Genomic DNA, 21,358 nt, shown 5'->3' on the forward strand with positions numbered 1-21,358 from the left:
AAGTATTTACTGCGTGTGCAAATGTGTGATTTGCAAGTATAGGAAGAAAAGCAGTATTTTTGGGTCAGAGATTTAAAAAGAACAACAACATGAAAAGAAAAACAACCATCTGCTTAGCAGCAGGAGACAGCACAAACCAAAGGACTCCAATATTGTGGCAGCCAGCAGTAAGTGGTGGCTGCTTTCAAGTAGCACTTCTATTTGTAAAGGTGGTAGGAGGTGAGAGGGCCTGCAGCGAATAAAAAAGAAGCTATCTGAACATAAAAACACCTTCAGCAGTTTAAAAGATGTAACTATTTGGACATAATACACAGTTGGTCTACTCTTTTTTAACTTCAAAGAATTAATCGTCCAATTCTCTCACCTCCAAATGCAGAATTTGACTGGCAACAAGTTAAAAAAACGTGCATTTGAGAACTTCAGTATCTGCAGAAAACACTGTTAGTCTGCTTGCATAACTGAAGGATTTAATTGAAGGGAAAAAAAATACACAAAATTATGCAATTTTGAAACAGAAACAGCAGACTGATAAGTTTTTTCCCCTGCTGCAGTTCCATAAAGCAGGGACCTGAGTTTGCAGGGTGTCCAATTTAGCATCTCTCATATTTAGTCCGCCATACCACAGAGGTTAAAAATGAGTTTCACTTCAGTTTTGATGCATTTTACTTCAGAATACAGTTTGAAGCAGACAGACACTCCCCTTACCCACCAAGTGAAGTTCAAAACTGACTACTAAAAGACTCACAAAATTTATTGACAAACTTTTCACACAGATACTGTGTTTTATTTACAGTACTACCACACACAGGTCAGGTATTAAATGTCAAACATTTACTAGTCTAAACTTGGCTACAGAAGTTGTTCTCTCTGTGATTGCTTCACAGGATAGAAGTTGGTTGGTTGGTTTGTTTTTTTAATTAAACTGAAAGTTGATCATTGATGACAGAAATATTTCAGGTTTAAATTAAGTGAGGTTGACTGTAAGAGATGCATCATCTAATCTAGTGAGACTTCTCACCAGCTGCCCAGTATTTCTTCTAAGGGTGGCAGCAACAATAGCACTTAGTTCTGTTTCAGACAATCCATAAAACAATTAATGGCCACCAGTTGCCTATCAACCCTATTACTTACATAACTGCAGTAACTGTTATAAGAAATAAAGATGATGAATTGCAGGAGGGCAACTGCAAACTTAAGGCTGTAAAAGCATTCTTAGCTATCCCCCAAACCTGTAAGGGTATACAGTCCTGCCACCTGAACTACAAGTGAGTTCAAAACTTTATTTCTGGGATCATTCATTTTGTATAGTATCTGTTTATTTAATAACAGGGCTGGTACAGCATGGATTTTTCAAGATTTGCACTGAGGTTGACAAGTTCATTTCTTGGCACTCAAACATTACCAAATTAAAAATGTTTATAAAGCAAAAAAAAATTAAAAAAATTAACATTTCAAAAAAAAAAAAAAAAGCCACAGATAAACACTTTGGAGACTTCACATGACATTACAGAGCCAGTTATCACTTGCAAGACATTCTTAAATAAATAGAACTCATCTGCTTTATGTAGCACTTGAAAACTTTGTAATTCAGAATATCCCTTGACAACAGACTGCTGATTGACATTTGGGAGTTAAAACATAGGTTCACTTAGGGACAGTTCTGTTTTGTTGAAAGCATTTCTTAGATGCCAAAAGTACAAGGGAAGGAGATGCCAGGGGAATTCCAACTACAAATGTAATGCTTTTGACCAAATTCTTAAAAGCTTTCACTGTTGGCTAAAATTCACTTGAGAAGTGGCTTGCACTTCATTACACTTGCATTTCTTACATCTGAGAACTACCATCCCTGAATAAGAAGTGATAAGTTACAATTACTTCCTTTATATTCATTATACGTAACATAAACATTGTGACTTTTTAAGCTGTTTAAAAATACAGATTACATTTCTATGTCCTGTGTGAACTACTTCAGGTAACACATAAAATAACAAGAATTGCACGTGAGACTTAACTCCTTGTGTTTATAGTGGTGCCAAACTCAAAATTATTATGTGAAAGAATAAATTTTTAAAACAGATCTTGTCAGAAACTGAGACCTTAACAGTTTTTTAATTTTTAATTTTTAGCAGCTTACAGCAGGAGTTCAGTTTCTGTTAATTGATGAAATGAGAGAGGAACTGAATAGAGGAATAAAAGCCTCACGGTACTGGCCCAACATCCTAAAAGAAGACCATGGCTGTTAACAGCTTTCTCTCATTTTTCAAATGCAAGTCATGTTAAAGATAAAGTATCAGCAACCACTGTACACATTTTTTACTGTATACAAAAAAGTAGATCTGTTTGAAAAGTACATGCAAGTGTGCTGGCTGGAATTTAAATAATTTTTTTATTCATAAAAATTAAAATGCTTATCCTTTAAAGGTTAGCGTGAACAGTGTTTGACTGCATGAATTACAATCAGAAGAAAGTAACTCAACTTCCAACTTAAGGTTTCCTAATGTGATTGTCCTTAAAAAAAAAAAAAAAAGAAAAAAACTACTAACAGTACAATTTTCCTTACAAGTAACTGTGATCTCTAGTATAAATATTCCAATCTCACAGGCTTTCTTTCATACTGTCCTATCTTCCAAAGTTTGGTACTGTGTTGTGGGGATCCCCTTCTCCCTGGCCAACTTTATCTGGTTTTGAAAAAAACACTTGTTATCCTGTAACAGTTTTGAAATCCATTTTTATTTTATTTTATTTTTTTTTTCAGTTGTGCCAGAACAAATTTACTATTGGATGGTCCAGGGCCTTGGTCCCAAGGGGAAGAAAGGGGAAGGTGTTCTTGTACCTGATTGTAACCCCCAGCATTTTTATGCAAGCTCCAGTGCACATCAACAACTTGGCAGCCACTTGTCAGTAGGCCGTTACTTGTTTGCAAGCTCCAGGCTGATTCATCCTACATGATACTCCTCCATTAAATGAAGTTCAGAATTTTGTCTGCAGTTTTTAACATTTGGAAAGAAATGGGGACACACACGTAGCAATACGGTAGACATCTCTACTGTGCTATAAAATTGACACCTCCATCTGTCATAGTGCATGCAATATAGTCATGAAAGAAAATACTTGGTGCTCTCTCCTCTTCACAGTATTTAAACTTCTATTGTAAAAGCAGCTTAAAACTATGCCACAAGACTACACTGTCCATCTTAACCACAGGCAACCTGTTTAGCAAGTCAGGCACTGGAACTTCAGTGTTTTTCCCCAAGTTCAAATGAGCCTGTCACTGAGACAGTAGACTTGGTCTGCTTTAATTTGCACCAGAAAGCTGGTAAGGAAACATTTAGAGCCATTTATTATGTGGATTAAATACGACTTATTTTGCAAAATACAGCGTATTTTTCTGTTTGCAAATCAAACCAACTGTCTTTACATGAGCAGATTTACACAGTTGCAGTACACAGATAAGAGTTCATAAATAAAAATTCTACTCCGTATACCATGCCTAGCAATTCTGAAGTCAGTGTAACCTCCAACGCATATAAATAGCGTGGCTGGTACAGTCTTCACCAAAGATGTGTCTCCCGAATCTCTGCAATGATTTGACTGGCTCGCTGCAAGGCCTGTGCATGGAGAAACAAAAACACCAATGTTAATCGGTATTTCTGAAGAGATTTCTGAAGGAAGCAAGGATGGCAGTCAGAAAGCGTGATGTTAGTATTCAAATCAAAGCCAGTCGTTTTCATTTGTGGTGATAACCTGAAAGGACATTGATAAATACTACGGAACCTCGCATCTGCAAAGATCATGCAAGTGAGAACTACTACGAAACAGAAGATAGTGCTAAGACTTCAGCAAAGGTATAACTAAATTGTCTCTCTACAGATAAGAGAATTGAGTTATTTTAAAACTGCATTTCTGGTTATAAGTGAAAAGAATTCACTGCCGTTCTGAGCAACATTAAGATGCTCAAGTGTTCCCAGTAACATGCTTATGTTAATGATTCATATCTGTATACATACATAAATTCTCAAGAAGAGCAGATCTTTTCACCATACACAATTTTAATGCTTTGAATATCCCCCATAAAACAGAGGGGGAAACTGCACTTCTATTACTTCTGTATTTCAGTGCAGCCTCTACAGTCTAGCCTGCTGAACTTCAGAAATTTAAACTGTTTTGGTTTAAGCTCAATACCAACTAATACTGATCATAATTTTGGTCCAATGAAGCTTACAGTTAAGACACTTTCCCTCCTCATTCAAGTACTTTTATCATACAGTTGCAAAGACTAAACTTGCTACAGGCATCTTGGGTAAACAGTATCTCAGGGCATCTGATCTCTCAAATGTGCACTGTTTGAACAGATTGTGCTGTTCACAAGAGAGAAACACCTCTTGCTACTTTAGCGAAGCTGCACTGTTACCTGAGAGGCTTTCTTTTCTAAATAGGTCAGTCCTAAGGAGCATTTCAGCTGTAGCAGACTAATACGTCACGTAACTAAATAATGAAGAGATGAGGAGGTTTTTTTTTAAACACCAGTATGTCCCAAATTCATTGATACAGACATACACGGTGGTCACAATAACTGAGTCTCAACATTTCCTCTGCTTATACTATATGGAACTCTAGATCCACTAGCCACTGGCCTGTAGACTGTGTGAAGATGGGAACAATAGTTAAAAGACTGTAATCAATTTCCCAGAAAAGAACTACTGATCACAATAGAGAAAGTTAAATAAGAGCAAGTGATCAGGAACAAAATCTACCATTACATTACATTGACACGGCTTCAGCTTCATCAACTATTCCCATAAGGCCCTGACCTTTTTCTGTCTTTTTTTTCCTTTTTAAAATACCTTTAGCATGTCAGCTGCCTCTTTTCTGCGCTGCGCCATGTCTTCAGATTCCGTCAGAAGGTCATCCAACAGCAAGGATTTGTACAGCTGGCCCACCAGCTCACTCTGAAGAGTGTCTTTCACATGGTTCACCAGAAAATGCATCACTGCCTTTGGCACACTGCAAGCACACAAAGATTGTTTCTTCAGGACATAATAAAACCAGGCCTACATCAAAGAATTCACAACATAAGCAAGCAGCGACAGAACCTTGGCTCAAACTACCATGAATCTACCACTGACATATATAAAAGCTTTCTATCTCCAGTAAAGTATCCTGTGCAATTTAAACATCTCATGTCTTCCACATGAGATGGCTGTATTGTGTATAAATATATAGTGTAGAAAGTACATGAAAAATAAGTTACTTTTTTTCCCCACAAAGGACCAGAAACCAAATCTCCACTATGCTAGGCATGACAAAAAGGCTATGTCACCCTAGAATCAACCTTACGTGAAAATGCAAAAGGAAAGAATCAAGGAAAGGATTGATATATCTGATCTTAATACAATACTGACTTCAGGATCCCTGTTCAAATACCAGACAACACAGCATAAGGGCAATTTACAACAGCAAATGGATTTGAAGTGTGCAAAATGTGTTATTTAGAATGGAAGCAAGCAATCAATGCAATTCAAGAACAATCCTTCAGGAAAAGGGTACAGAATCTGTAAAGCAACATTTTTCAGTTCTATGTTGGGCTACAATACCCCCCCAATGAAACCATGGTTTTAGCTCTGGATTTCCATGCTGCTAAAATTCCTGGGAAAAAAATAAATACAAATACTGAAACTCCTGGCACCTGATCTTCTTGGGGTCTTAAGGTATGTGTAGGAGTACTTGTCTGAAAAGGTGGAAGTAAAATCACTACACTAGAACAGTGCAAGAATCTAAGGACATAAATGGAGGATCAAAAGTCAAATTACTGCCCCTTGGTTTATTTCATCAGAATAGCAGCAGCTGACAATGAAAATATCAATTGTCCTTCCCAATTGATAAATAAAAAAATACCAGTTTAAACAACCATTTTGTTGATGCAACACTGTAAGTAATATTTTACAACTAGAATAGTCTGGGATCTGACATACAGTCAGTAATGACTCACTGAGCAGTAATTCCATGTGATCTCACGTGCCCACACTGCTAAATCCAATCATACATCATTGGAATCATACTCCCACATTCGGTTGGGAATTTTCCCCACTATGCTCTACTGCTTTTAGGCTCTTTACTGCTCAGCTGTGGAGTGACTTCTGGGAAATCATGATGAGACTACATAGGTCTATTAATAGTAAAATAATTAATTTTGCATCCTCTTTTCAAGCCGATGCATTTGAAATTCTACTAAAAGAAGAACTTAAGAAATCTAAAATATTTTGGGAGTCGCCTGGCTAAGAGTGAAAGCAGAGCTCTGAATCTTCCAAATAAGAGAATGAATAGTTTTGCAAGTGCAATGTGAGATGGACATGAGTACAGTCCTTAAAACATTTCTTAAAAATATTTCTGAAGTAGGTCAGGATGTTTTAATGCATCAAATTTGCAATACTTGGCATAGCATTTTTGCTGCATATTTACTGCAAAGAATGTAAAGGGTTAGCCACAGCAGTCCCTATTTGAAACAAAAAGGACAACAAAGCTAAGTTCTGCCACTGCTACATAACACCCAGAGTTCATTCCAGTTATTTGCTGAAAATCATCCACCTGAATTCTTCATCATCCTTTAGAAAAACTGCCACCTCCTAAGTAGACCTAACTGAACCTCATACATCAATGTAACAGAGAATTAAAACTGTTAGAAAAAACAACAAGTACCACTTCAGCCTTCTTAATGCTGTGAGGAGTGAGTTTTATAGAAAAGCAAGATTATTATATGATGCTTGAGATATCACAACATTTGTATGGTTTAAACACATCTAGGTTATGTTTTACCTGTCCTGAATATTCTTTCTGACAATAAGGAAGTAAGATTTAATGAGTCGTTCAATCACTTCACAATCTCGCTGCTCACGGGCAGAAAGTTTGCGTGCAACAGGTACAGGCTATGTAAAAAAAAAAAAGAAACCTCAAGTTAAATTCTGCTTATTTGTATAGATAAATAAAACTTACCCTGGGGGAGACCAAAACAAACGATTGCTCTTTTAGTCTGATAATTTGATACACGTCATCTGTCTTGCAACACTACCCTAGTATTGACCTAGAGACGTCAAAATCCAGATCTCTGAAACTGAAAGGTCAGATGGCACCAACCAATTTAGTTTTTAAAGCTCACGAAAGGAAGTCAGTTCTGCCGAGACTTTAAGAATCTTCATCTGTTTTTGTTTTGTTTTGTTTTAAATTTAAATCATTAAATTTTCCTCTGGTATGAAAAATGTCAACTTCAGCAAAAATGAACAGGCAGTTGAATTGAGATGAGCTGAGATTTGCTTCTGTTTTAGAAGTGATCTAGATAAGGATTTTACTTCATAGAAATTGAAATTTCTGTGAAAGAAAGCCAATTATCCCAAATTGTAGGCTGAAACTAGAAAGGTTAACAAAGGGAGAAGAGAGAGGCCAGAGCTCCCTTTTTCTATAGTGGCCATTATTCATGAAGATATACATTAGTAGCAAAGTCACAACATAAATAATTCATATATTTTACTTCCCGAGCCTTAACTGCAAAGAGGAAGTATGCATCTTTCCATCACACTCACCACATCTAATAGGTTTACAGCATGTCCTTTTTGAGGACTAGCAGGAAGAGCTGCAGCAGGTTTTGGTTTTTCCTCTGCTGATCCCTCCTCTGCTTTTGAGGTTTTCAGCATTCCTCTCCAGTTGCCCGTTCCAGACTCCTGAGATACATCTCCTGCTCCAGCAGCAGCCTGCACAAACAACACATCAGAGAAAAACGTCAGAGTTAAAACTTGAACACTACAAACAAGATCAAATTTGTTATTAGTAAGCTACTGGTAAGAAAGACTCAATAAAAGATTTTCATGTGTGTATTTTTATTTCCATATTCTGCTCTTCTCAGCCCCCACTTTTGTTTTCCCTGTGGGAGACCAATTAGAAGGATACTTTCAATCCATTAATGAGAGTAAAACATCCCTAAGATGAAAGACTTTTTAAACTCGCATTCTTCCTAAAAATGGTATGAAATCTCTTGCACAAATAAGCTTCACCATTTACAGATCACTGCTGAAACACAGTCTTCCTAAATCTATTGGCTTTTACCACATATCCTTAGAGTAATGTAGCCTACACTATCAGGATGATTCAGAAACCACATACACATATTAAGATTCAAGATTCACCACAAGGTCTTGAAAGATCTCAGTGTATTTGAAGTCTTTGTATAGAAACCAAAGTTCCTTACAGTAACAGCTCATTAAATAAATGAAATATATGCATGCTTATGTTTCCAGGTACCAAAGCTATGAATGTATTTGTGTGGCCAGATCTCATGTTACAGAAAGCTTTTTGGTACCAAACGAATAAAAGAAAAATCTCCATCTTCTGGAAGCAAAGATAGCACTGTCTGGGAAGTAAAGTTTCCATTCCAGGGAAAGAATGACTTTCTTCTTCTGAGAAGAGGATGTAATACTCAGTTCTTACAGATTAGAAAACATGGGAGAAAAATATTAGTAGATTGTACACATTAGATCAGTATTAAAAGAAAAAAGAAATTATTTTCATGTGGAACAGTGTTAATTTTTGTTTTGCACCTTCCCATAAGCCTAGCAGCTTTTCTATTTACTACATACAGTAAAAAAAACAAGGTAATCTCAGTGCTGGTCATTAAAGGCTCTGAACCTACTACTTACAATTTCCTTCAGAAATAGGAGGAGTTGAGGTAGAACCATCTATTGTGTTTATAACTAAACCACCCCTACAGGCTGATCTTGGGTCTGAAGAGTGAGGGAATGGCAAAGGAAGTACACATGAGGAAGAAACCCAACTGAAACGTGCACATAAGTAGTCTTAATAAAATTGCACTGCTCTTCAGAGAAATACAAAATAGATTATAAGAATTCAAATGAACCTCTATTAATAACAGATGGCCATTGATAAGGAAAGCTCCATTACTTTTTTTCTGATTTTAAAACAGCTATTTAAAGTGGCAAAAATCCCTATACCTCTCCCATCCAGTATTACTGTGGAGCATGCTTTATCTCCAAAGCAGTTTCAGAAAGCTACATTCTTTCATAAGAAACAGAGCACCAGAATATACACCACTTAATAAAGAAGAAGCTTTGTGGGAAACACAAACCAAATTTGGCAGTTTCCTGCAACTTCTGCAGTCACAACACTAACTTCATTACAGATCCCGATTTATTTTTAGTTGTTTGCAGCATATCAGAACCAATAAAACTTTGACCAAAATCATAGTTAAAGTTCTACTAATGTCTAGATTTTGACTTAACCACTTTGATGAGGACAGAAATGACAGCTATGCACTAGAAGCAGAACATAAATACACAGTAAAGCAGAAAGCCTGAGTCTCCTTAGTTACTCCTACTACACAAATTTGTGACACTCCATCTTCTGTGACTCCAACGAAAGCAATTAGCAAGGAAGTCTTTACAGCACTTAGCTGTTATTTTACATGGCAACAGGTCTGAAGTGCAAAAAGCCACTGCAGAATACATTTCACACATAGAAGTGAACAGTTAAGGTCAGACAACAAGGGGGCTCAAGTTTTAACAAAGCCTGTAAGGATTCCCTGCAGAAAGCAGGAAACTCACATTTTTAGTTTATCTTCTGTTCTTCTTTAACTGTCAACACATCAAAAACATGCAGTTTAACAACCATGCTGAAAAACTTGGATCACAGTACCATTGCACCAAACAAGCAATTGACAACAACATATTACAACCAAGAGTTTAAACAGAAAGCAGTGGCTCTGCCAACTAGTTGCACAACTTTACCCACTGTTGTGCATACTAAAGTCATGAAATGTAATGTAGTCTACACCCAGCTTGTTATTAGGGACAGAGAACTAAACACAGACTGCTTCCTGGAGTACCTGAAGTGCACCACAACATCAATTGGCATGCAGTGCTTATAGGAAAAATCAAGACAGACCTTGCCATCAGCCTCAGCAGAAGCAGCAGTAACAGTCTCCTGGGAAGCAGGTGGCAATGCACCTGGAGCTTTAGTAGACTAAAGAAGGTAAAAAAAAATGCAGGGAAAAAAAAAATTCAACTGAAGACCACCAAATCTACCTAGCACATTCATGCACTTTTAGCTTCTATATTTATGTGTTGGGTTTTTTTTTTTAATAATCCAGAAAAGAAAACAATAATGTAAATGGAGAAAAAAGCATGTTCAAGACAGGTAAGGGACTTCTGCTTTATCTTGTTCTTCAATTTCATTTCAGCTCTTACACTGATAATTTAAATATGAAGTCAACTAAAAGAAGAACAAACAGTACTGAAAGCAATTTCTAGACAGCTGCCTTAACCTTCTTGGTTAATCCATCACAGCTGCCTTCTGCAGACTAGAGACAGTAATACTGAAGTCTGCTCTGAGACTTTCATCATACTTATTAAGCTAAGGAACTTAAAGAATCGATTTCTATCTGCTCCACTAACACTTATTATAAAGATAAGCTTAAACCATATTCTGTGCATTCAAATGTGAAATACTTCACATAATACTAAATGCACGACTGTCTGAAATCCTAACTGATTGTCAGACTTATTTCCACAAGGCACCATTTTCATGATGCTTGGTATCCAAGCTCCAAAGATTGTACACAACTGGATTATGACAATCCACTAACAACTTTATCTCCTCTATCTGCTCCCAAAGAAAATAAGGCTGCACTAAAATTGCAGTCTTAAGAGTGACTTTAAAAAACAAGTCACTATGCTGGCACAATAAATATTTTAAATCAGTTGTTTATCTTTTGGTATCAATGTCACAGCCTTAAATACAAGCATTCACGTTTGACTTCATCTTTACTATCTGCAAACATGAGGCCTCATCTGGAATGACATTCAAGTAATGTGTGTAATATTAATATAGATTTATAGGTAAGTCCTCAGAAACCCTTGATTTAAAACCCAAAAATCTGCATCTTTGGAAGAAGAAAAAGCATTCTATTTCAATCTCAGGAAATCAAAAGAAAAAAAGTCAATACTTGGAAGCTTCCCAGCGTGTTACTAGGGCTGCACATCAAAGCTTCCAGCATTTAGATTAGATCAAAGGAGAATGCATTACACTGAAAATAAACAAAAAAATCAACATTTACTCACCTTGTCTCGTGGCACAGAAGAAGGCAATTCCCGGGCTAACCTGTTACGCCGTTGTTCCTTTAAAAATAATCCAGCAAGACTTCAATTATGCATCGCTCTGTCTCAATACACATCCAACATTCATATGTTACGGATGACTCCAAATTTTAAAGACAAACACTGATACTTGAATTTCAGCTAGTGCTTTGTAACTATACTACGATCCTATAAAAGCCTCAGTTTGGATAAAACCACTCCAATTATCAGATCAAAAGTAAATTTTCAACATAAAAAGCTTCTGCAAAACTTTTTGCAACACTCTTCATAATCAAGACCAGAGCCTTTAAAAAACAGGATCAAAGCTAAGCAGTTTGGCTCAGCATAGATTCCCTACGACCTTCAGTAAGCATTAAATCTTCAAAATTAGCTGGAAGGATTTAATTTCACATCCAGCATAGTTTACTCTGATTAGCCAAAAAGGAAACATTGACTTCACAACAAAACAGAATTTGAAGCGATCAGATTAAACTAAAATCTGATTTTTCTTGAAATTAGTAATTGATTCTCCACTGAATAAAGATAAGATGTTTTACATGCTCTGTTTCTTCAAAACGTTCAACGTCCTGTTCAGGAAGATGTTGGAAAAAGAACTAATTTAGCTAACACACAATAGAACAATAATTTCATACGTTCAACTTGACAGAGTCCTAATTCTCATACTCACAGCAGTTTGTGCAGACACTGTACCTGAACTAGAATTTACCTTGGTAGACTGCTCTTCAATCAATTGCATAACCAGTCAATACAAAATATATAATAGAAAGCAAGAGGTTAGAACCACCCATCAGAAATGACAATATAAGCATTTAAAAAAAAGAACGTAACTGTGGAAAAATGTGTTGGATTAACAAGTGAACACAAGAATATTAGCAAGCTCTCATGCGGATGGATGAAATACTGCAATGAAAATAGGACTTTGGGAAAGAATTCCATCTACCACACTTGTACAGCAACTGCTTCTATAGGATTATGATAGCAACAGAGATTACCTATCAAAATTGAGTGTGCAAAACAGAAAGGCTACAGAAATTGTAAGAGTAAAACTATATTTCTTTAAAGTCTCTCTTCCAAACATTTCATTTAATAGCCACTTATCTGATGCCTATCTTATTTTTCAGAAAGACACAGAAGCAGAACTGTTTCCAGTAAAATATCAACCACTGGTTCTGAACATAACATGCATTATAAGTCTAATACATCAGCTGATCACAAAGTGTACACTCCATTGGAATATAACCAAACCTCCATACTTCAAAACATTCAACTATGCTTCATAGAAAAATTGACAAGTCTGTTCTGTCACTAGCTATTTAGATTCTCATTTGAAAAGTCAAAAGATAAGACAGATTGAAGCAAGATATAACCTGTGATCATAGAAAATCCTTCAACTTATCCACTTTTCACTAAGCATATTGAACTTATTTTTGATGAAGATGTATTTTCTTACCTCTATGTTGTTATTCATTAACCCACAGGCATCAGCAAAATCTGGATGTTTGGTATTGATATAGGCTAACTCAATAGCCACTAAATTGTGAACCTGCAACGAAATGATATTCACAGAAATTCAGTGAGTCTAATGGTAGCAAAGAAAAATGACTTACACTGATATTCTAATTGCCTAGAGTACAATACATTGTAACTGTCCTTAGCCAAAGATTGTTCTTACTGCCCCAAAGACATGAAGTTCTGACCTTGAAGAAAGCAAGAAAGGAATTCAGTCTACCACTGCAACACACTCAGATATTCAGCTTTTCTTGAAATATGTATCAGTTTAACTTGTTAGCTTTATTAAGCTAACCACCCTCCAGCAAGAAATAAATAAACTCAGCAATTTAAGGAGTGTAAACAACATAGTCACAAGCCACAGTGAGAAACACTGCACTATTTGCACATAAAAGTTTAGTTTGCTTTTCACATAAAGATACTTTGTACATGTGTGTATGCTTGATCTCCAACAAGCAGCATATCAGAAATTGAATAATCAGCTCTCATTTGCCAAAAGCCATTAAAAGTGAAAACAACACTTTACCTTGACCTTCTTGAAAAAAATGAAACACAACCCTACCATGATCCTTTTGCTTTTTATCTATCTTCTTCTGTACTACAAGCTTCAAACAATGTAGCTATTAAATAGTTCACCATTATGAGTTGTGATTCTTTTAAAAATTTGGGTTCCAGACATTACAAAGCAGATAGAAGCATCAAGGAAAAGTCCAGAAAACACTTTTTCCAGCAACATTATAAAACATGAAAAATTACCATTTCATTTGTGACAGGAAGCCTTCTACGCAGAAGACAGGTTACAACTTCAACTATGGCATCGTGTAACTTGGGAAACCTCAGCAACTCCTAAAAACAAACATTTACTGATAAGACACTGGGTTTTTTGGGGGGTTGGGGGATGGGGAGAGGAGGGAAAGAAGGGTGGGAAATGCCCAATAATTTAGAATATAATTCAAACACGTTATTTTTACCTGTGTACTGTAATTACTACAATGTTGTATAATTCTTTGCATTTCTTCATGAACCAGCTCCACACAGCGAAGGCTGGGCTCTTCTAAACGTTTGATTTGCCTTTTAACCAGCAATTCAAATGAAACTTCAGGAACAAACAAGGCAGGACGGGGACCCTAGTTTAAAAGGATGGTAAAAGTTGTGAAATTGTATGTTAAAACGAGGTATTTATATTCAGGAGTTTCTGGTGAAGCCCATAACAAATCAGGTCACGGTGTTCACACCCAGAAGAACACTCAGAACAGGCCTTGCCAATGTAAGAGTAATACCTGCTATAAGAATACTGAAACAAAAAAAGGTTTACAGACTAAAGACATATAGAAAATGCCTGTAAGACTGATTTAGTGTTAAATAATGATTAACCAGCACCCTTGTCAAATCTTGAGCATTTCTACCTGATCTTATAATTATTTTCAGGTTTATGGATCCAAGTTTAAATAAAATTTATAACAAAGACTAAAACATTCTCTTCCTAATTTTCAGCAGACAGGAGAAGTACCACAGTTTAGGGGCCATACAATTCTCACTGGATGACAGCTGGGTTTGCTTTTAAATATACTTGGGTGCAGTGTCACTGTGTCATAAATTAAATTATCCCTAATGCTGACCTTGCAGATCAATACAATTTATCAGCCACTAAATCCTGTGTTAGATTTGCAGGACAGCAGCATGCACACATTTCATTGCTGCAAGTATCCGATGTATTCCAAGTCTAAATAATTACTGACCACAAAACACATCCATCTGACTGCACCAATCAAAACGCAATATAAAAGCTGACTTGTTTGTTCAGTCAAGTTCTAAGGAGTGACCATTCTTTGTACTGCAACATTTAAAAGTAAACTTACAGTGAATTCTTAGCAATATCAATTCCCACATTGACAACAAAACCAATCATGTAAATACTAAACTACTAAAGAGTCACAGCTTTTATAGAAAATGAAAATATCTGAACATGTCCTAGCCTGCAGATCACACACTGAGTCTTCATAGCTAACACAGAAGTGCTTCATGCAAAACAAGTGCATAAGCAGTCCTTCATCACACTTTCTCATACAAGTAACAGTACAGGGTTGCCAAAGTTGGGCCTAAGCTTAATTTCAGCCTATTCACAACAGAAACAAGCAAGCACTTCCCTTAAACTTATTCCATATCTGATAAAGGCTGCAAATCTGAATGTTGTACTTTTCTCTTGAAATAACAAAAAGGAGGATTCAGCGTATTCACACAAACTCATTCAGTTGTTGTTAAGCCCTGAAGCAGCATGAATTAGTTGAGATCTTATTTTGAATCCAGTATATACAGGAACAGCACTTAGAACTGCAGAGTAACACTCACAGTAGCATTTCTAATGGCAGTCAGGATATCAATTGTGTTAAGGCCACCTAGAGGGTCAACAGATTCTAAGGTTCGTCCGAAGGTCTCATGAAAGATGTAACAGATTCTGGCTCCACCACATCTGAAACAGCAAAGTAACTGAAATTAGTAAAGAAGAAAAAAAGCTCTCATTATGAACTTTTTTACGATTACTTGCATTCAAACAATATATATATATATTTTTTACTATATTATACTCTAGTGTACTATTACTGCCAGTGTAAGTCAGCAAGAGTTACAGGCTCAATCTAAACACATAGTCAAAGTTTCAGAAAACCATTTATTACTCACAGCTCAGAAGTCTCTATGTATTTTGCTGTTCCTTCAATAGTATTGCAATATTCTGTAGCAAATTTGGTAATAAGTTGCAATAAAGTGGCACTTTTGTCCTCAACAGGTTCCCCATAGCTGTTAAGCAGAGACTGGTACTGAGCAGCTAAAACATTGATTCTGGTTTTCAGTTCTGGCAAGCAGTCCCTGATATGATGCATGAGTAGTCTAAAAATAAAAAACAGACCTTTGTGAGAGGGAAGGAATTTCAGTGTTATCTCCATCAAAAGAGAGATGAGACAGAAAATAACCAACAAAGGAAAACATTTGCTCAGGGAAATTACAGTAAATTCAGAAATTGAATTTGGAACCAAACAGAGCTTTCCTTATTGTTCCACTGTACAATACCAAAGTAAAAAGGAAAGGTAAATATAAATGATTACATATATCATATATCAATCTACATTTCAACATACCTTGAAAAGCACACACAATTGTTTGTTTGTTTTAATATAATACCTGTTCAGTGTTCTAGCAAGATACTTAGTTCCATTTCGATTGGCTAGGGAGGGATACTTCTTTTGAAGAAAACCATATTCATCACGAATAGAATCGGCTACACTCTTCTTATTGTTAATATCCAGCTGACTCCTGAAGTTAAAAGACATAATTTCACGCTAGTTAACATTCAAAAAACAATTCACGCTGCTTTTTTGCCTGACAGGACAATTAACCAGCAGAGTTTTGCTTTAGACAAGAAAAAAGACAACTGTTCCTATTTCTTGGTCAATAAAGAAGGGGTTCATCTACTACCCCATGGAGCACAGGTAGTAAATCAGTACAGGTAGCAGTCATACACGGACTAAGCAAAAAACTTTATAGTATATGAGATTAGATCTAGCTGATGCAAAAGATCAGAGTGAACACGTACTAAAGACAGTACTGTGCTGTTAGCAGTTGCTTAGCCCTAATATATAGTATCTATTAGTGCTGAATTAGCAATAATGTGAATAGCTGATCAGAAACATCCCTCAAGCTAAAAAAAAAAAAAAAACAATCAATATTGGGAAGAAAAAACAAACAATCAATAGTGGGAAGAAATAACGCTACAGTTCTTCTAGAAAGGAATAAAGACATTTCTTCTAAATTAGCAGTTGGTTGATGGGAAGAACAACAGAGATTTTTGAAAAGTAAGCAACAGGTTTGTTGGTTGCTTATTTCAATGTCAAGTCACCTTACTCTTAGAATTCATACCTATGGCTAAACAAGTCAAAAAATAGTGTAAATGTGCCCAGACAGACCTGTTCACTACTCCAATGATGCCAAGTTTTACTGGAATCACTCTGCCCATGAGCACATCCATAGCATCAGTGCCCGCATCCATGAGATCCAGCTTTGTGATAACAGCAAGGGTTCTTCGACCTATCAAAAGGACAACTCACTCACAGGGATGTTTTGTCTTCATCAAAGCTCAGCATTCACAAAGTTTCTCATACAATTGCATAAAATGTAATAGATCAAACCAGCAGAGACCAGCACAAGAATGTGTGGTGCTTGTCTACCTGGGGCCTTTTATTAACAAAAGCATAGAAAAATAACCATTTAGCACGTATTGCTCCCCATGCGTAAGTGGTTAAAGATTTAGGAAACATGCAGTTTGAAATTGTATAATTGCTAAATGTAATAAATATTTTTGAATAGTACGTGAGGTTGCTGTAAAGCATTTATGAAGAAGACTTAAGGCAAATAGGCAGGGGACCTGTAAGTGTGAGCAAACTGAACACGTTTCTAGGATATATGTAACACATCATGGCAATTCACATAATGAAACTATTTTTGAAGCACTTCTACTGCTGGAGAAGCTGCCAGAGGAGGTAACAGGACCACTTCAGTCACTGTGCATCAAACACATTCTCAAAAGTACCAAGAGTCTGAAGAAGCAGCATGAGATTAATGAAGATTTTTGTCAAATATGTAACTTAACGTTTTCTGAGTGAAAACAACTTTGTATTAGATACTGTGGGAGAAACAGTCCCTCAAATTCTCTTTGCATACTACTACAAAGCTTGCAACATGACCTGAAACTTCAGATCTTTAAAGTTTAGAATTTTGGGAAGTGATCCAAAAAACACAGCTGATCACTTTTACAGGAATAAATGAAAAAGAAAAGCTCTGCTGGCTGGAACCAGGACAATCTGACTAAAGAGAAAACCAAGGGAAGAGATTCTCCCTCGAAGCTGTGGACACAAAGCTGACCTGTAGTTTGAAAGCCAGTAAGAAATACTATTTCTATGAGAAGAATTTGATGGGAAAGCATACCAACACAAAATTTTTCCCTAATTTCAATATACCTATGTTCAGAGTATACACTTTGATAGTCCTTCAAATTACACAGTACCATTTATTAGTAAATAGCAGCTTCAGCTTTGTTTCAAAGTCATTAGGTAAATATAAAAGTTATCCTTTTTAGATTAAAACAAAGCAGTCCTGTCATACAAATGTGGAACACTAAAATGGATACTAAGAAGATATATTAATTGTATTCTCACCACAAGTCATTAAAGTAACATCTGAACAGATAATTACTACTGCAGGATGACATATTTTCTCTTACAAAAGCAAAAATATTTGACAATAAAGCATGAAGTCATCCTAACAGATTACACTACTAAAAATCTCAAAACCACTAATATTCTGTAATGCCATTTTGTTGCTCTGAAAACAGATGTGGCTTGTAGGACTATTAAAATAGTTTTCTGATCTGTTTGAGTCAAAAAGCTCTTAAGATATTAATTGATCACAATTTTTTCCTGAGTTGCAGAGGCTGAAACTGGAAATCTTCAAGCAAATATAATAATTGTATTTTCCAGGAAATTAAGTAACATTTTCCTTACTTCTTTTTGCTCAAACAACTTCTGTTTTGTTTTTTTGTTTGTTTGCTTGTTTTTTAATTAAATCCTAAAATAAAGCTGAAGCTGAATTACAAGATCTACTTTTTCTTGCTGCTTACCATCTGGATCCACTTCCCGTGCAATTTTAAGTGCTTCTGAAGTGGCCATGTCTGTGTTTGCTGCTGTGACTGCCAGAATAATTGAATTTGGGTTGCTGATGAATTGAAGGATTAGTTCTCTTATTTGAAGTTCAATATCTTTGGGCTGATCACCAACAGGCACCTAGGGGGAAAAAAATATAGAGCACAACTACTCAAAACTATACATTTATTCCCATGTTAGAACACTAACTAAAGTTTTCAGCTCTTCCCTTTCCCTCTGGGGAGAAAAGAAAGAGGAAAGTGAGAGAAAGAGAGAAAGAGGAAAAGAAAAGAGAGAGGGAAAGAAAGGAGAAAAGAAAAAAAAAAAAAAAAAGAATGAAAAAAGGTCACTATAACAGTGAATAGCACCAGAAACCTAAATCCTACACCAGAAGATGGTGACATCTCAAACGTATATAGCCAACTACTTTATCTGAAGGAAGATGTAAACAACTTTTAAGAACTGAAACACTAATCTAACAATACAAAACAAAGCTTAAGATCAAACAAAAGCTCCTTGTTACAAAACACAGTGCTTTCAGAAGGAGAGCATTTCATATCTTACCTTTGTCATTCCTGGTAAATCCACAAGAGTCAGATTCACAACATTAGATGAAAAAATCTTAAGATGAATTGGTTCAGGACTGATACCCTAGAAATGTATTCACAGTACAATAAAGTTAATCACTGTACCAAATTACTTAAATGACACTTTGGAAAGTCAAATCTGAAGTTCTGTAATAATACATATATAAACAAAAGAACACATTTCTTCCATCATGCATCTTATCTGTTTGGTAGAAGAAAAAAGAAAGCCACATGTGCCAACCAACTTCTTTGTATTTAGCAGTTGCCTTGTTATCCCCTCAATATAATGCATAAAAGGCTTTATTTCATATAATAATCATAGAATCACAGAAAGGCCTGGGTTGAAAAGGACCACAATGATCATTTGGTTTCAACCCCCTGCTGTGTGCAGGGTCGCCAACCACCAGACCAGGCTGCCCAGAGCCACATCCAGCCTGGCCTTGAATGCCTCCAGGGATGGGGCATCCACAGCCTCCCTGGGCAACCTGTTCCAGTGTGTCACCACCCTCTGTGTGAAAAACTGCCTCCTAATATCTAACCTAAACCTCCCCTGTCTCACTTTAAGACCATTCCCCCTTGTCCTATCACTATCCACCCTCACAAACAGTTGTATCCACTCAGTCCTTCTCCGCAGGGCTGCTCTCAAGGAGTTCTTCTCCCAGTTTGTATAAATACCTGGGATTGCCCTAACCCAAATAATTACACAGATATTCAGTAACACAATACTTAATTTTATAATCACACATGAAGGAATGCATATGGAAACAGTGGAAGCAAGTTTAATATTATTTTTTGCAGGATTATTGTGGAAGTTTTGAAGTAAAGCAACAACAATTCTCTGTGTTTTCTTTTAGCTTTAGTGACTTGACTCATGAACACAGTAAAAAATCATTAGACACAGTAATGTTGCTTGCTATCTCTTCTTTAGAACAGTTCAGTGCTTTTCACTTTTAGATGTCAGAACAGGTTAAGAAAGCTTTCAGTAGCAAGAGAATCTACACCAAGACAAAAATAGACAGTTCAGTATTTACCTTGTTATTTCCTGAAATCCTTTCTGTTTCATTTTCTATTTCCTGACGAATTTCATCAAAATCTGTATAGATCTGAAGTACAAAAAAGAAAGATTATGTAGATAGCCATTTATTCACAAACATCTAATAGTGAAATAGTGCCTGTTTCTCCAAGAGACAGTGAAAAATTATCTAACTATGTATACAGAAGGTGAGGGGGAAGAAAGGAAGAGTGAGTAATAGCTACTGCAAAAGCTACTGCTGTGACAACAACCATCAGTGCTCAGAATTAAAGGAATCAGAATCTGATGGCAGTTGCTAGCGCTTACAACAATATCAGACAAGGTAGAAAACAAATTGCATTCACCTACAGAGAATTTCACATTTAATTCTACCTCTAGTCTAGTTACAAGCTTTTGAAATTGATGAACAACATCAAGCTTCTACTCCTTCACATCCTGGGAAGAGACAAAGAACACAGCCTATCATTTCCTTTTTACATTCTTGTTTACTGTGTCCTCTTTCCATCAATGAAAAGAAGCCACCACCAAGCTACCCCATCCACACGTTTCCTCTGTGTTCCTCTTAAAGATCTCTTCAACTTCCAGTACTACCTACAAAGTGAGGAAATCAGTTTAAACTAGTAAAACATCTGCCAACAAGGAGTTTTGCAGGTGGCAAAGACAATCAAAGCCTAATTCTTAACTTGAAATCCTCAGCCATCCCTGTTTCTCTTTCCTTGCTAAGTATTCGACACTTCCTTTTCACACCTTTGTAATATACCTCTAAAGTAGTCAATTCTTCAGTGGACTGAAACAACTTGTGATATACAATTGCGTATATCACAATTGTATACTTGTGTATACAATTGTCTTTGCAATTTAATTCATACACAAAAGAAAAAAAAAGCAGCAAAACAACATTTTTAGGGTCAAGATAAATAACTCAGCGGAATCAATGATCCACATAGTTACTGGCAAGTAACTAAGGCTTTGGTTAATCTTCTACTCTTACAAACAGAAAAACCTGAATACTCTGGCATGCAATATAGCAGAATGGTTCTCTTGCTTGGGAAAGGCTGCTCTGTAACCAGAGCAAACGTACCTTATTTTTGGTGTGAAGAAATTTACCCCACTCTTCAGCATCTATCTCTGAAACAAAGAATTGGTACATGAGGATTGGTACATGAGGAAGAGGAAGCAGATTTTCCAATCACATTTTTCTGAGTTTGTTTGTTGAAGACTAGAACGTGATTTTTTTTTCAAGCAGCAAGAATTAGTTCACTTTCTGCTATTAGACATTAAATGGCTCAGTACAAATACATTTATGATTCTGCTTATTTAAGCACAGCATCTTTAATTTGTCTCTCTTACACAACGTCTGCCTTCATGATTGTGAACTGAGCC

At 36.2% G+C, this 21,358-nt stretch overlaps 1 protein-coding gene across 4 annotated transcripts in view; it reads right to left on the bottom strand.

Moving 5' to 3' along the window:
* Nucleotides 1–730: 730 nt before the first annotated feature.
* Nucleotides 731–21,358, bottom strand: part of DNM1L (dynamin 1 like) — a 37,119-nt gene continuing 16,491 nt past the window's right edge. For 2 of the 4 annotated variants that reach the window (XM_042890512.1, XM_042890511.1), the window contains 17 exons: nucleotides 21,057–21,103; nucleotides 19,974–20,045; nucleotides 18,920–19,006; nucleotides 18,334–18,496; nucleotides 16,625–16,745; nucleotides 15,843–15,974; nucleotides 15,345–15,551; nucleotides 15,015–15,135; nucleotides 13,637–13,792; nucleotides 13,422–13,511; nucleotides 12,607–12,699; nucleotides 11,121–11,177; nucleotides 9,946–10,023; nucleotides 7,575–7,742; nucleotides 6,814–6,923; nucleotides 4,845–5,004; nucleotides 731–3,608 (listed from right to left, as the gene is read on the bottom strand). In XM_042890512.1, the coding sequence (XP_042746446.1) occupies nucleotides 3,552–3,608; nucleotides 4,845–5,004; nucleotides 6,814–6,923; nucleotides 7,575–7,742; nucleotides 9,946–10,023; nucleotides 11,121–11,177; nucleotides 12,607–12,699; nucleotides 13,422–13,511; nucleotides 13,637–13,792; nucleotides 15,015–15,135; nucleotides 15,345–15,551; nucleotides 15,843–15,974; nucleotides 16,625–16,745; nucleotides 18,334–18,496; nucleotides 18,920–19,006; nucleotides 19,974–20,045; nucleotides 21,057–21,103 (1,919 nt within the window). In that variant the 3' untranslated portion in view covers nucleotides 731–3,551. The remainder of the gene's footprint in view (nucleotides 3,609–4,844; nucleotides 5,005–6,813; nucleotides 6,924–7,574; nucleotides 7,743–9,945; nucleotides 10,024–11,120; nucleotides 11,178–12,606; nucleotides 12,700–13,421; nucleotides 13,512–13,636; nucleotides 13,793–15,014; nucleotides 15,136–15,344; nucleotides 15,552–15,842; nucleotides 15,975–16,624; nucleotides 16,746–18,333; nucleotides 18,497–18,919; nucleotides 19,007–19,973; nucleotides 20,046–21,056; nucleotides 21,104–21,358) is intronic. The other 2 variants (XM_042890513.1, XM_042890514.1) reach the window with 1 other exon arrangement.

This window comes from Lagopus leucura, unplaced genomic scaffold (assembly GCF_019238085.1).
Source record: "Lagopus leucura isolate 7727_CA_CO unplaced genomic scaffold, USGS_WTPT01 Super-Scaffold_100159, whole genome shotgun sequence".
NCBI classification, from domain to species: Eukaryota; Metazoa; Chordata; class Aves; order Galliformes; family Phasianidae; genus Lagopus; species Lagopus leucura.